This window comes from Oncorhynchus masou, chromosome 1, assembly GCF_036934945.1.
Source record: "Oncorhynchus masou masou isolate Uvic2021 chromosome 1, UVic_Omas_1.1, whole genome shotgun sequence".
In the NCBI taxonomy this organism is placed as follows: domain Eukaryota; kingdom Metazoa; phylum Chordata; class Actinopteri; order Salmoniformes; family Salmonidae; genus Oncorhynchus; species Oncorhynchus masou.
The window spans coordinates 73,767,545-73,783,666 of NC_088212.1; the positions used below are offsets into that span (position 1 = coordinate 73,767,545).

The window sequence follows — 16,122 nt, forward strand, 5'->3', positions numbered from 1 at the left end:
CTATCAAGTTAAATTCCTCGCAGTTTTATGACATCAAATTCCCATGAAGTCTCCATCTTCAACTGAACTCACACACCTTCTCTCTTGTTGGCTGAACATTCTCTCGGCTCAATTGTGCTCAAGTACTGTAAAATCACTATACTCCGCAGCACGATTTATGAGGTAACTTTTCTCTAAGTGTCCAAGGAAAGGAGAATATTATTTAACTGGAGCAGAAAGAGAATGTGTTGCACTTGCTAGCAGTATTCAGAACTCACCTCGAATATGTGTCAACCCATCTATTTAAAATGTCATGGTTATTTTTCTCACATCAAAATATTTTTTTCTTTACTTGAGGAAATGGAGCACATTTTCTCTCTCTCTCTCACACACACACACACACACACACACTGTCTCTCCTGTCTCATCTTTTGTTATCACCTCCTCCAATAGAGACATTCTCTGGCAACTAAGAAAGTATTTTTTTAAACCTCCAGATTTGGTCTAGATGTGTCAATGTGTAGTTCATACATGCATCTATGAGCAGAATTACTGTCTCACCTCAATTAGTCACGAAATCCCTAGTTTGAAAGCGACTGTTTCCTTCAAGCTGTGCCGTGCCATTTTCTCTACATTTCCCCCAATGTGGCCCAGCCCCCTAGCAATTAGAGTTCTGACCAATGAGTTCAGTCCCTCGCATTTGAAAGGGAAAAGGGATACTGAGTCAGTGGCACAACTGAATTCATTCACCCGAAATGTTTCGTCCATATTTAACCCAATACCTAAATCAGAGAGGTTCCGTGTGGCTGCCTTAATCGACATCTGCCGTGATCAAGGGCAGAACGGCAGATTTTTCCACATTTCCAACTCGGGGATTCGAACAAGCAACCTTTCGGTTATTGTCCCAACGCTCTAACCGTTAGGCTACCTGCCGCTGACTGACAGCTAGCATAGGCCTGCCCAGTGTAATCCAATGAGGTTGCTGGGAGTCCGAAAGCAATGATATGGCACACATATCTGCACATGTGAAGTAGTACGCAGTTTTCAGGGACCACTTTTGGCTCGTGGGTGCTACTTTCAGAACTAGTCGCTAAAAAGTTTACAAAAGTACCAGAGAATCCCTTTTAAGTGCATGTAGTAGTATCATAACGTGTGTATGTGTGTTAGGATGCCCTGACTGATCTCACAGGGGACTCTGAGCGTCTGCCAGTGGAGGAGCAGCATGGAAACTGGCTGGGCCACAAGGTAAGAATGCATTCACCCAGCCAGACCTAGTCAAATCAGAGGTTCCCTTGGGTGTCTCTTCACCCTTTGTTACAAGCCATCCCCAAGAGATATTGGTCCAATGTGCTCCCAAAGCACAGGGACCATTTCACTTCTCAAAAGTGGAATGATTTATAGATGTAAAATGAGTGGATATTAAAATGATTTAATAAAGATGCTGAAGTGAAGAAAAAATGAATGGAATATTAGTCTGCCTCTCTTTCTCTCTCCCCTATTCCCTCCCTCCTTCTCTTCCTCTCTCAGGGGATGGTTTACTCAGCAGAGTACATTAAGAAGAAACTGGAGCAGGAAATGATCTTGTCACAAGCCTTTGGAAGAGATTTGGTACATGAGTGATAAATATGTGCATATGTCTCAGTGTGGTTGAAAGGATTTGTGCATATTGGTTGAAATGTAATAGGTTTGCATAACTAATACTTTCATGGGAACAGAGCATTAGAAGAAATAGAAGATTTTGTTGAAGTGTGTGTGTGTGTGTGTACACACAAGTCTAATCCGAATGTTTTTCTCAGGGTAAGGGAACCATGCACTACGGGCTGGTGATAGTGGGACACTCCCTTGGTGCCGGTACTGCAGCCATCCTGTCCTTCCTGCTCCGCCCCCAGTACCCCACACTGCAGTGCTACTCCTACTCTCCACCAGGTGGCCTTCTGAGGTAAATATGGCCTTCATCATGTCATCAAACCATATGGTAGATGTAGTTGCTCGGCCCATTGCTTGTAGCCACTTGTAGCTATTGCAACAGGACAGGAAGCACCAAGACCTACTCGGATCAAGAGAACTTTGCATCAGACATCCATATCCCATTGCTTGTATAGCCTGGAATAATACTCTAAACACGCACACTGAAATGTCTCACCTTCAACCGTCATAAGATCACTGTGTAACATGTCCATCTTTCAGTAGATATTAGCCTCTATTATGGGGCTCGTTTCTTTCAGTAGATATTAGGCTCTATTATGGGGCTCGTTTCTTTCAGTAGATATTAGGCTCTAATGGGGCTTGTTTCTTTCAGTAGATATTAGGCTCTATTATGGGGCTCGTTTCTTTCAGTAGATATTAGGCTCTTATGGGGCTTGTTTCTTTCAGTAGATATTAGGCTCTATTAATGGGGCTTGTTTCTTTCAGTAGATATTAGGCTCTATTATGGGGCTTGTTTCTTTCAGTAGATATTAGGCTCTATTATGGGGCTTGTTTCTTTCAGTAGATATTAGCCTCTATTATGGGGCTCGTTTCTTTCAGTAGATATTAGCCTCTATTATGGGGCTTGTTTCTTTCAGTAGATATTAGCCTCTATTATGGGGCGTGTTTCTTTCAGTAGATATTAGCCTCTATTATGGGGCGTGTTTCTTTCAGTAGATATTAGCCTCTATTATGGGGCTTGTTTCTTTCAGTAGATATTAGCCTCTATTATGGGGCTTGTTTCTTTCAGTAGATATTAGCCTCTATGGGGCTTGTTTCTTTCAGTAGATATTAGCCTCTATGGGGCTTGTTTTTTTCAGTAGATATTAGGCTCTATTATGGGGCTTGTTTCTTTCAGTAGATATTAGGCTCTATTATGGGGCTCGTTTCTTTCAGTAGATATTAGGCTCTATTATGGGGCTCGTTTCCTTCAGTAGATATTAGGCTCTTATGGGGCTTGTTTTTTTTGCCTTGTGGCAAAGCTGAATAACCTCTATAAAGCGGCCAGTCCCCTCAAACTGGATTTGCAATGTAAATCATGGTGAAAGAGGTTGTGTGAACATATGCCATGTTCCAGTGCTCTGCCAGTCCAGTGCTGTTCTGAGAAGGTAATTTGTGGTTAGAACTGGTTCTCGATTATCTGTGCTGATCAGATGAGGTAGAGGCCTTTTGTCAAGTCCTCCAGTTTCTCGATTATAGCATAAAGCAGGGAACTCAGAAGCATCATCTCTGTATACACCAGTGTTTTCTGTGCTGAAATCTTTTTTCTTCTTCATATTTGTCAGTCGTGACTCGTGATCTAGCCTGTTTGTCTCTACACATCAACGTTTGCTGTGGAGAGATGTTGAATTATTTAACTAGAATGAGATCAGACTCGTGATTGTTGCGTGTGGAAAACGTCTGGCTGGAAATTCAGCAGCAACAGTTTCAGTGGTGACGGAGGGAAAGAGAAGAGTACACATCACACTCTTACTAGACAAACACTTAGTTTTTCTGACCCGCTCTTTCTTTTTTCACATCCTCTTTCTCTTTTTGTGTCTCTGACAAGCATTTCGCTACACCCGCTGTAACATCTGCTAAATATGTGTATGTGACCAATAACATTTGATTTGACTCTCCTCATCATTTTGTTTCTACAGTGAGGATGCCATGGAGTACTCCAAAGAGTTTGTCACTTCTGTCGTTTTGGGAAAGGACCTTGTCCCAAGGTATGTCATCTATTTAGAAACCCCATCTATTTCAAGTATCGTATGTCATGATGTACAGCTGTACTCATTTTGTCCTGTTTGTCTCATAGGATTGGTCTCTCTCAGTTGGAGGGGTTTCGGCGCCACCTGCTGGAAGTCTTACAGAAGAGCGACAAGCCAAAGGTAGCGCATGTATTTCTAATTAGATAGCAAACTGTGTCTGTGATCAAATCCTGTATATTCTACAGAAAGGAAGCATCAACACTGTGCTCTAACTGCTATCAGTATAGGTTGTAACTGCTGATATCTCCCTGCCAGTGGAGGATCATTGCAGGGGGAACTAAGTGCATTCCTAAGTCCGAGCTGCCTGTGGACGACGGCCCCCAGCCCCAGACAGCCCCCGTGCCCCCCAGCACCCGTCTCTGGCTGCATCCCAGTGATCTCAGCATCGCCCTGTCAGCCTCCACCCCTCTCTACCCCCCGGGCAAGGTCATCCACGTGGTCCACAACCACCCCTCAGAGACATGGTATTACAATGATGGCACAAGAAAGTTTATTTGTCACATTCACAGGGTCACAGATTTCATTTCAGGGTACTGTGGAATCCTCTGACCAACAATGCAGTTCAAAGAGAAGTGAGTGAAACAATAGTACAAATAATATTAGTAGTAATACTAATTATAGTAGTAATAGAAAGTTTTAAAAAATAGAATAGAAAAAGATCACAGGACAGCATATACTGTATATACACTACCGTTCAAAAGTTTGGGGTCATTTAGAAATGTCCTTGTTTTTGAAAGGAAAGCACATTTTTTTGTCCATTAAAATATCATCAAATTGATCAATGTACAGTGTAGACATTGTTAATGTTGTAAATTACTATTGTTGCTGGAAACGGCAGATTTATTTTAAAAAAAAGTATCTATATAGGTGTATAGAGGCCCATTATCAGCAACTATCACACTTGTGTTCCAATGGAACTTTGTGTCAGCTAATCCAAGTTGATCATTTTAAAAGGCTAATTGATTATTAAAAAAACTTTTGCAATTATGTTAGCATAGCTGAAAATTGTTGTTCTGATTTAAGAAGCAATAAAACTGGCCTTTAGACTAGTTGAGTATCAGCATTTGTGGATTCGATTACAGGTTCAAAATGGCCAGAAACAAATTACTTTCTTATGAAACTCGTCAGTCTATTCTTGTTCTTGTTCTGTGAGGCATCTGTTTCTCAAACTCTATTGTACTTGTCCTCTTGCTCAGTTGTGCACTAGGGCCTCCCACTCTTTCTATTCTGGTTGGAGCCAGTTTGCGCTGTTCTGTGAAGGTAGTACACAGCATGGTACGAGATCTTCAGTTTCTTGGCAATTTCTCACATAGAATAGCCTTCATTTCTCATTTCTAAATGACCCCAAACCTTTGAACTGTAGTGTATACACACATTTACAGCTAGTTTTAAATGATATACAGCTGCTGCAGTTAAGTGTATAAACAAGGATACTTCTCTATAGAGTTAGTAACAATGATAAATGTCCATTGTAGGTTGAGGGGGGGCAGGGGGGGAATATCTGTTGCGGTGGAGGTCAAATGAAGTCCGGGGGCAGGGGGAGCAGGTAGCAGCCTATTGGTGGCTATTCAGCAGCCTGATGATCTGGGGTTAGAAGCTATTGGCCAGTCTGTCAGTTTTTGCCATGATGCACCTATATTGATTGTTGAAATCAGGGAGAACAGGCCGTGTCTCGGGTGGCTGAGGTCCATGATGATCTTCTTGGCCTTCCTGCAACACCTTTTGTTGTAGGTGTCCTGGAGGGCAGGCAGTGTGCACCCGATGGTGCGTTCGGCTGAGCGTACCACCCTCTGTAGAGCCTTGTGGTCAGCGGCGGCGGAGTTGCCGTACCAGGCTGTGATGCAGCCCAACCGTATGCTCTCGATGGTGCTCCTGAAGAACACTGAGGGCCCTCGGGGACAGGCCACATTTCTTCAGCCTCTTGAGGTTGAAGAGTTGCTGTCGTGCCTCCTTCAGAGATTACGATCAACTTTATTATCCCACTAGGGGGAAATTTGTTTGGTCATGTGCTTAAAAATACTTTACATAAAACATGAAACTACACAAAATAATTAATTCAAAGTGCTATAGCTACACGTTTAAAGTGAAAGTGTAATATGCTGTATACTGGAGGGACCAACAGACAATCTATTATACAGCCTAATGGCTGTTGGAATGAAAGAGTCCCATATCTATCTGTTTTGAGGGAAAGGGATGAGTAGTGTCCTGTAAAATGCTGTCAAGTTTTAGGAAGATGGGTTTTTGTGTGCAGGTTGGTGGCTGATTCTTGATCTATACCAATTATCCTTCCCGCCGCTTTATGCGCTGAAGCATATTCACCACGGTGTCTGTGTGGTTTGACCATTTCAGCTTCTTGGAGATGTTTATGCCGATGAACTTTTTTTTGACCGTCTCCAGGGCGGCCCTGTTGATGAGGATGGGAGCGTGCTCAGCCTGGTTCCTCCTGAAGTCCACAACCAGATCCTTTGTTTTTGACCGTCTCCAGGGCGGCCCTGTTGATGAGGATGGGAGCGTGCCCAGCCTGGTTCCTCCTGAAGTCCACAACCAGCTCCTTTGTTTTTGACCGTCTCCAGGGCGGCCCTGTTGATGAGGATGGGAGCGTGCTCAGCCTGGTTCCTCCTGAAGTCCACAACCAGATCCTTTGTTTTTGACCGTCTCCAGGGCGGCCCTGTTGATGAGGATGGGAGCGTGCCCAGCCTGGTTCCTCCTGAAGTCCACAACCAGATCCTTTGTTTTTGACCGTCTCCAGGGCGGCCCTGTTGATGAGGATGGGAGCGTGCCCAGCCTGGTTCCTCCTGAAGTCCACAACCAGATCCTTTGTTTTTGACCGTCTCCAGGGCGGCCCTGTTGATGAGGATGGGAGCGTGCCCAGCCTGGTTCCTCCTGAAGTCCACAACCAGCTCCTTTGTTTTTGACCGTCTCCAGGGCGGCCCTGTTGATGAGGATGGGAGCGTGCTCAGCCTGGTTCCTCCTGAAGTCCACAACCAGCTCCTTTGTTTTGCTGACGTTGAGGGAGAGGTTGTTTACCTGGCACCACGCCGTAAGAAAGCCTGCCTCCTCTCTGTAGACCGTCTTGTCACATCAGTAACTTGATGATGGAGTTGGGACTGTGAGGCCACCCGGTCGCGGGTATAAAGGGAGTACAGTAGGGGACTGAGGATGCACCCTTGTGGGGCTCCCGTGTGAAGGAGGTGATGTTGCCTACCTTCACCACCTGGGGGCAGACCGTCAGGAAGTCCAGCACCCAGTTGCATAGGGAGGAGTTCAGTCCCAAGGTGGAGAGCTTTGTGGTGAGCTTAGCGGTATTGTAGTTGATGAACAGCATCCTCACATGCATTCCTTTCGTCCAGGTGGGTGAGGATAGTGTATACTACCAGTCAGTTTAGTACACATCTAGTGTGACATGTTTTATGCTAATTGGATAGAAACTGTACGAGGGAAAAGACTGGCTTTACGCAGACATTACTTTTGGTATAAATGTGCATGCATACATCATTTTGCTGTGTATATAATTTAGCATGCCCCTCTCTCTGTGTGTAGCTGTGGACAGGAGGAGCCCACCTACTCAGCTCTCTGGGGGGATAACAAGTCTTTCAACGAGGTCATCATCTCCCCTGCCATGCTAAACGAGCACATGCCTCACATGGTGATGGAGGGACTCAACAAGGTCTGTGAATATAATAGATAGACATGGACAGTGTATCTGGGTTTCCTTTGTGTGTTGGATGGGATGAGTGGAGGTTTCCTGTAGATAAAATTAGATTGTAGGGGTCCTGGTCAGATGCTCTGTTGGGGAAGGTGACAGAATAAGGTAGCGGAGCCCTGGTGAAGTGACTGAGGGAAGTATCAATTACTCCAACCTCATTCATGCACTGAGTTGGCAGGTGATGACACTGGATGAATGTTCTACAGTTGAAGTCGGAAGTATACAGTGGGGCAAAAAAGTATTTAGTCAGCCACCAATTGTGCAAGTTCTCCCACTTAAAAATATGAGAGGCCTGTAATTTTCATCATAGGTACACTTCAACTATGACAGACAAAATGAGAAAAAAATCCAGAAAATCACATTGTAGGATTTTTAATGAATTTATTTGCTAATTATGGTGGAAAATAAGTATTTGGTCACCATAATTTTGGTCACAAAAAAACCATCCCAACCGTGAAGCCCCACAACATGATGCTGCCACCCCCGTGCGTCACAGTTGGGATGGTTTTCTTTGGCTTGCAAGGCTCCCCCTTTTTCCTCCAAACATAACGATGGTCATTATGGCCAAACAGTTCTATTTTTGTTTCATCAGACTAGAGGACATTTCTCCAAAAATTACGATCTTTGTCCCCATGTGCAGTTGCAAACCGTAGTCTGGCTTTTTTATGGCGGTTTTGGAGCAGTGGCTTCTTCCTTGCTGAGCGGCCTTTCAGGTTATGTTGATATACTTTTTTTACTGTGGATATAGATATTTTTGTACCTGTTTCCTCCAGCATCTTCACAAGGTCCTTTGCTGTTGTTTTGGGATTGATTTGCAGTTTTCGCACCAAAGTACGTTCATCTCTAGGAGACAGAACGTGTCTCCTTCCTGAGTGGTGTGACAGCTGCGTGGTCCCATGGTGTTTATACTTGCGTACTATTGTTTGTACAGATGAAGGTGGTACCTTCAGGCGTTTGGAAATTGCTCCCAAGGATGAACCAGACTTGGTCATTGCTAATATAATTTGATTTATCCATGATGTCAAGCAAAGAGGCACTGTGTTTTAAGGTAGCCTTGAAATACATCCACAGGTACACCTCCAATTGACTCAAATGATGTCAATTAGCCTATCAGAAGCTTCTAAAACCATGATGGAATTTTCTGGAATTTTACAAGCTGTTTAAAGGCACAGTGAACTTAGTGTCTGTACACTTCTGACCCACTGGAATTGTGATAGTGAAATACTCTGTCTGTAAACAATTGTTGGAAAAATGACTTGTCCTGCACAAAGTAGATGTCCTAACCCACTTGCCAAAGCTATAATTTGTTAACAAGAAATTTGTGGAGAGGTTGAAAAACAGGTTTTAATGACTCCAACCTAAGTGTAATGTAAACTTCCGACTTCAACTGTATGTATAAATGTGTTTGTGGGTTTCTGTCTGTAAAAGCTTTCCTAACAATTTTATGTTTTCAATGAATAGTTAGAACTAACCTCGTGTTTTCTTGTGCTGTAGCTGGTGAAGGGTGCTGTTCACTGATGGTGTGCTGGATGTTCTGTCTGGTCTGCTCCACGCTTAGGCTATACTGAGGTTACTCTGATGGAACTGCATTGGTGATTAAGTGTGTCTGCTGTGTGTTGGGTATTGGTGTAAGCATGGTGTTGTGTGATTGAAACTGCAGTGGTGTGTTTGTATGTCTGTGTGATACTTATGATGTCTCTGCAGGTACTGGAACCATTTGGTCTCAGTTCTGAGCAGGCAGGTGCAGAGCCAATGGAGATGGAGGATGAGGGCCAACCAGCCAGCACTGTTGTGGTCATAACCTCTGAAACAGAGCTGCCCTCTACACCTCTGCTTTCAGATACCTCCTCCAACGCCCACAAAGACTCACTCTCTCCCTCTCTTCTTTCAGATAGCTCTTCTGATACCCGCAAAGACCTTTCCTCTCCCTGTTCTCTTTCAGATTGTCCCTCTACCCCCAAAAAAGAGCTGCCATCTACCCCTCTTACAGATACTGCATCTGTTCCCCAAACACACTCTACCCCTCCTCCTATGGGTAGTCTTTCCCCCACTGAACCATCAAATACCTCCCCACAAATAGACCAACCCGCCGTCTCCCACATAGACCAACCCGCCGTCTCCCACATAGACCAACCCGCCGTCTCCCACATAGACCAACCCGCCGTCTCCCAATTATCGAATGGCCCCTCTACTCAGAAACCTGACTTGTTCTCTACACCTCTGTCACACCCACTCTCTCTCCCTCAAGCATCAAGCATCCCCCAAACAGACCTACCCTTTCCCCCACAATCATGGCAGACAGACTCCTCCTCTTACAGGTGTACACTTCCACCAAGCCCCTCTGAACCTGTACTATCCAATACCCCTTCATCTACCCCAGTAGACTCTTCAAATCCACCATCCACCACCCTCCCACTACCTATCCCAAATCTTCTGGTTTAACGTTAGTCTCTGCCTCTCCAGCTCAGTCCTCCTCTGCCTCTTCAGTCTTACAAACCCTGTCTTGCTCTTTGCTTTAGCTTCAAACTGTTCAGATTGAGAAACCACCACACACCCTACTTACTAACTAATACACGCTTTTCTCTAGATGCAGTGAGGTTTCCATGGTTACCCCCATTTCTCCAACACTAACCCCTCCTCGTTATTCCTTGTGGCCTCCTGCTGTTGCAAATTGGCAGCTCAAGGTGTCCTGAGTAAGGAGGATGTGCTAAGTGTCTCTGAGTCCTCTGATTCCCCCACAGTTGGCATGATGGCACAAACAGACTGGCAACCAGGCTCCTGTAGACCGTGTGGTCACATCAAATAGATTCTAATAGCTGGTTTTAAATTAGAGTAGCCTGTTACCTGACAGTGATGACTACTTGTACAGATTGACCAGCCTGAAATAACCTCCCGCCATTCAGACCAGTTCACTTTATATTAGTGAGATGATGGACCACTAAGCTAGCCCTTGTTTATGCTCAATTCATTGATATAATTAGTCAAAAGATAAATTGACCTAATAATATATCTCAATGGGTTCGTTACAAAGAGGGAGGAAGTGCTTGTCTATTAGTCATGGCCAGTGCTTGACTTGGGCAGGAGCTCACCAGAGCTGAATACCTGCACCTCACATTTTCTACTGCTTGTGCTCCCTTTCCTAGCTCAAGCACCTAAATGTGAACAGTACCAGCTCTCAAAATGAGTGTCAGCACCTATTTAAGTCCAAGTCAATCACTGGTCATGGAGGCAGAACAGTACTTCCCTGGTACTGTTCTGCGCTGTGGGAGATGCACCTACTGGATGATTTGTTTTACAGTATTTGATCTTGGTGGCTTTGTTTCTGATTGTGTCCCCTATGGTGCTGCTGAGGTGTTGGTGATGTGCCTTTTTCTGTTGCTATGGACATATTAAGGTCATGCTGCTTGCTGCCTTATTGGTCTTTCGCCTGGTTCTCAGTATGTTCTATAATTATGTCCAGGAAAGTACTGTACTTCATTTAGTTTTTTCTATGCTGATTGACGCCCATCATTAGCTGACTGTTTTTACTCACCTCCCTCTCTGTCCATCTCTTCCTGTTACATAGCTTTCATACCAATACCATGCATGTTTGTTCAATGTTAACTCCCATTATCATTTATTTTCATGTTTCATTATAGCCATTTGTCATTTTCATATTGATATGTTGTATTCCATGTCACAATGTGTTTAAGAAAATGCATGGCTTGTGATCCAAATGTTTTCATATTTATTCATGATATTGTATGTTTTTGAATAATGCTATTTTTCATTTTGTGTTTTAACTCATTAAAGACAAATAACATATTTACCTGTGTGGTGACGTGATTACCATGAGTGTGTAGTAACTGTTGTCTGTGCTCTCTGTGTGGTGATGTGATTACCATGAGTGTGTAGTAACTGTTGTCTGTGCTCTCTGTGTGGTGATGTGATTACCATGAGTGTGTAGTAACTGTTGTCTGTGCTCTCTGTGTGGTGATGTGATTACCATGAGTGTGTAGTAACTGTTGTCTGTGCTCTCTCTGCTCTCCTTTTGTTTTTCATCTGTTTAGATGAGTAACCTACTTAGGGTGTACACACCACACATACATCTGCGTAGGCATACATATTATGGAATATTTGTGCAGCAACATGTAAGGTGAAAGTCTGAGTTTTGTATCTAGGGGTATAGTGCATGGCTTTGGTATCTATTCGGGTTTGGTGTTTGCCTGTGCTATCCAGGTTTGTTCAGTATTCAAGTATCATGCTTAAACAAATGAGGGTGGATGGACTTAGTGTTTCTGACCTTCATCTTTCCCTTCACTTGACACAGTTTTGACTCGTCTCCAATGCCTTGTTTTCAATAATCTTAACATTCACTTATTCCTGTACTAGCCTACCTGTCACATGTACAGGCAATTCCAGTTCTACAACACTTAAATTCTCCTTACTGTTCACTGTTACTGCTCTCCCTCCTTCAGTCCTTCCAGAGCCTCCAAATCAGTCAATAATGTCTACAATGCTGGTAGCAGTAAATTGACTGCTCCTCCTACCGTGTTATTGACAGGTGCTGGAGAACTATAACAAAGGGAAGACAGCCCTGCTGTCGGCTGCTAAGGTAATGGTGAGCCCAACCGAGGTGGACCTGAACCCAGAGACCATCTTCATGGCAGCCGCCCCGCCTCCTGCCACCCAACAACCCACCCCAACCACCCAACACCGCAGGAACAGCAGCGTTCGGTTAGTCCACTGGGATATGGGTTGAGCTTTGGGAGGGTCTGGGCAGAGACTGGGAACATTTATGGCTGGCTGACTGACTGTGTATAATCAGTCTCATGCATGTGTACAGGTAACTGCCCAAATAATGGAAACACTTGAGTAAATGAAGGATACAAAGTATATTGAAGCAGGTGCTTCCACATGTGTGGTTCCTGAGTCAATTAAGCAATTAACATGCTTAGGGTCATGTCTAAAAATGCTGTGCGGGCTGTTTTTACATTTTAGCTACCATGGCTCTGACCCCTATCCACTGAATGGTGGATGAGCATGAAATTGATTGTTGCATCCCTCCAATAGAGTTCCAGAAACTATGCCAAGGTGCATTGAAGCTGTTCTGGCTCGTGTTGGCCCTACAACCTATTAAGACACTTTGTTGGCGTTTCCTTTATTTTGGCCGTTGAATGTATGATATGTGCAAGAGTCTGCAAGAATGTACCCAGTCCTTCAAAGATTGTTCTTCTATGTGTTCAGATAAGTAAAGCATGAGAGCATTAACTCTGCCACTACCTTTCTCCCATGCACGCTCCTCGCTCTTTAACCCACAGTCATTGGTCTGACTCCAGATCAGTGGCAACGTATGGTAGTACAGTTCCCCCCTCACTACCCTCTGGTTTAGCCCCTGGAGAACCGAAGTAGTCTAGTCTACTGGTAGTGATTTATGAAGTGTAACCTTAACCCTTTATCCCTCTCTCTTACCCCTCTGTGCTCCAACCAATCTCCTCTATCACTCTATCATCTCTACTCTCTATAATACCCCCCTTACTCACATCCATCTTATTATTCTACTTTTTTCTTACTTGACCCCTTACAATTTATGCCTCCATTCATTCCTATTTTTATTTCATTAAATAATTTCACTTGTTACTCTGACCCATTTAAAAAATAAAAAAAACATATATGTTCCTCTATTTGGTGATTCTGTTACCACACCCTCCCTCCCCTCTAATCTCCCCCCCCTTTATTTTGCGCTCCTCCTCTTTCCCTCTCAGTTCCTGTGCTCGCTCTGAGATATCACTGGATGGCTTTGCGGAGTGCCCCCCTCCCCCAGTGTCAGTGGTTCTGCAGGGGGCCAGGGAGCGCCTTACTGTGGAGCTGAGGGACCGCCACGCCCCCTTGGCCGTGATGGAGAGCCTGTCAGATGCAGAGTCCCTCTACAGCCTGGATTCCCGACGCTCCTCAGCTGTACTCAGGGGCTCGCCCATGTTGGGATGCCTTCCCTTCCAACTGAATGCACCTATCCCTGAGGAGAACCCCTCTCTCAGCTCCCGCACTGAGCTGCTGGCTGCCGACTGCCTCTACCAGGCCACCCCAGAGCACGAGCTGGGAGAGGCAGGACCTTACTTCACTCCTCTGGGATCTGGCTCCACCCCAGACTACCCCATGCGCCTTTCCCCTTCCACCCCGCGCCATAGTGGCCACCACTCCCCAGCACCACTGGCCCAGAGTGTCATAGGTCAGCCTTTCACACAAAAAGAGCCTTGTGCCGCCCCTTGCCATCAAATGCCTGGCATTTACAGCCCAGGCAGCACCCCTAACGCTCCCCTCAACCCACGGATCAGCCATGAGGAGGAGGAGGGAGTAGAGGCAGAAGGGTGGGAAACAGAGACAGGAGAGTCACAGCCCTCCTCCTCCAGTCCTCAAGCCCAGCTGTCCAACGGCAACCCTAGTCAGGCAGTGCTGGAGTTTGCACAGTACCTGGACTCTCTCTTTAGGCTGGATGGCAGTGGCTCACCACCTCTGGAGTTGTCTGACGGGGAGTCTGAGTCCGGTCGGGGGTCGTATGGTCAGGGAGAGGGGCCAGTGGATGGACCGAGGGGGGACGATACACAGCTTCTGGCTCGGGCCACAATGGAGCCTAACCTGGTCCCCAAGCCCCCGCGTACCTTTGCTGGATCTGCTGACCCTTCCTCTGGCATCTCCCTCTCACCCTCATTCCCCCTCTCTTCCTCTGGTGAGCTCAATGACCTCTCTCCTGCTGACGGAGCACCTCCTCCCACGCACTCACTACGAACCTCCACTCCCCATCCCTACCCTGAAGAAAACACACTGGCATCTATGGTATAGTGGCCCACTCAGTCCCTCCATGACTCTTTCTCTCTCCTCTTTCCTTATTCCGTTGCTGCATCTATCTGATGTTAAAGTATCACTGAACATGCATGCGATGGAATGCAATCTGCTATGCTGTTACAGCACCTTACAAAGACATGACATGGCAGACCATAATGAATAAGACTGAGATTAAAAACTCTTGTTCCATTTTCAGGTGTCAAAAGCTGTGTAAAGCATTTTCACTACTATTGTAATAATACATTTTAATCTCTGTCTGCATGCCAGGGGCCTGTTCTGCTTTGGGGTGAATAGCCTCACCACTGACTGTCATTCCAACACACACTATCTCACATCAACACATGGTAGCATACAGCCCTGCAGTGACGTGACTTTATCAAATGGGAGACAACTGAACAGGGATAGGGAGGAGTTAGACACTAGGTGGGGTTTTCATTGGCACATAACTCACCTTCCTCCCTCATCAGTGCCTAAAGCTTATTCATCTTTAATATCAGGAAGGTTTAAAAAACAGAGACAAATGCTGAACAATAGAGGAGAGAGAGAGAAGACGTTGTGGTTTTGTTTCTCAGGTCTATCATGAAATGACAGTGTGGAAGAGAAGGAGTGTAGATCATAGAGAATTGATGCGTCTTAAAACAGTGATTGTGACAAATGTTAAGAATGTGGTTTTTGGTCTTTGGTTGTCTTTTTATAGCATGAGGAATGTAGTATTCATTTATTTTTTTAAACAGAACTCACTTGTCAGTCAGTAACTCTTACTAACATACAGACCATCTCACACACATCAAAATGCACAATTTGCCCCCTTTTTGCCCAAAAATGTATTGCCAAATGTATTTATAAAGTGTGATATTGTTTGTTTGTGAAATACTTCAAAATGTACACTTTCACAAAACAAAGATACAGGTTTCAAGTTTAACTCTGAGAGGGAGAAGATACATTTTGGTATCGCTGCCTTTTAATAGCCAATCAGTCTATTCCCGTTCAAACGGTGTTAATACACCCTGGAGAGGATGAGGAAGCTATCCCAACACCACTGCCATGGCACATACCTCCCAAAACATCTCTCTCCAAGTGTTTGCACCAAGCCAATTATGCTAAAAAAAACATGAGATGCACTGTACGAGGTTGTTCCTCTTAAAGGGGTCTTGCTGAGGTACACAATTATGTCAATGACTTCTAAGTCTTTGGTTCCCTTTAAACTGGTTCATCTCAAGCATATTGAGGTTGAACTGTACGGGTTGTAGTGGCCACTTTCACTACATTTTACAAACATATTTCATATCAGTTGTATTGGTTGGATCAAACATACTACATTATTTATAACTGTTGTTTCTTACTCTTATTGATGGTATTATTATCCTTATTATTACTCTTGTAACAGTTTGGTTTGCGTTCTATGAGTTCGGCTTTCAGTTGCTGGGAAAGGCTGGTGCATTTCAGCCGACTCTCTCAAAATAAGGGAATATCTCTGTGGGAAAATAACTCTGTCCAAGTGAAAAAGTACTGGGTGTGAACATCACAGGAGATTGGTGCCTCCTTAATTGGGGTAATAGCTCGGGGTAATAGCTCGGGGTAATAGCTCGGGGTAATAGCTGGACCGGAATTCGTGGAAAGGTATCAAACACGTGGTTTCTATGTGTTTGATTCCATTCGCTCTCTTCCAGCCATTATTATGACGACCGTTCTCCCCTCAGCAGCCTCCACTAGCTGCCATGGGGATGGCAGAGAGACAGACTCTGTAATAGGAAGTGGGGTCATTATAGTGACCTCTGATACAATACAGCCATTCTGAAGGGGTTAATGTGGTGACCTATAGAAGCTGTAGTCTTAGAAATGGCTTTGCTGTGGTATCACTCAACAGGCCTCTCTGTGACCAGATTAGAGTTTGACACC

The 16,122-nt window shown here is 44.8% G+C and overlaps 1 protein-coding gene across 3 annotated transcripts in view; it reads left to right on the top strand.

The window, feature by feature from the left end:
• Nucleotides 1–15,678, top strand: part of LOC135550385 (diacylglycerol lipase-alpha-like) — a 43,966-nt gene extending 28,288 nt beyond the window's left edge. For 2 of the 3 annotated variants that reach the window (XM_064981133.1, XM_064981142.1), the window contains 9 exons: nucleotides 1,147–1,224; nucleotides 1,507–1,587; nucleotides 1,776–1,918; nucleotides 3,585–3,653; nucleotides 3,743–3,815; nucleotides 3,951–4,159; nucleotides 7,236–7,362; nucleotides 11,945–12,117; nucleotides 13,146–15,678. In XM_064981133.1, the coding sequence (XP_064837205.1) occupies nucleotides 1,147–1,224; nucleotides 1,507–1,587; nucleotides 1,776–1,918; nucleotides 3,585–3,653; nucleotides 3,743–3,815; nucleotides 3,951–4,159; nucleotides 7,236–7,362; nucleotides 11,945–12,117; nucleotides 13,146–14,220 (2,028 nt within the window). In that variant the 3' untranslated portion in view covers nucleotides 14,221–15,678. Of the gene's footprint in view, nucleotides 1–1,146; nucleotides 1,225–1,506; nucleotides 1,588–1,775; nucleotides 1,919–3,584; nucleotides 3,654–3,742; nucleotides 3,816–3,950; nucleotides 4,160–7,235; nucleotides 7,363–9,105; nucleotides 11,210–11,944; nucleotides 12,118–13,145 lie in introns of those variants that run through there. The other variant, XM_064981152.1, reaches the window with a different exon arrangement.
• Nucleotides 15,679–16,122: the final 444 nt, after the last annotated feature.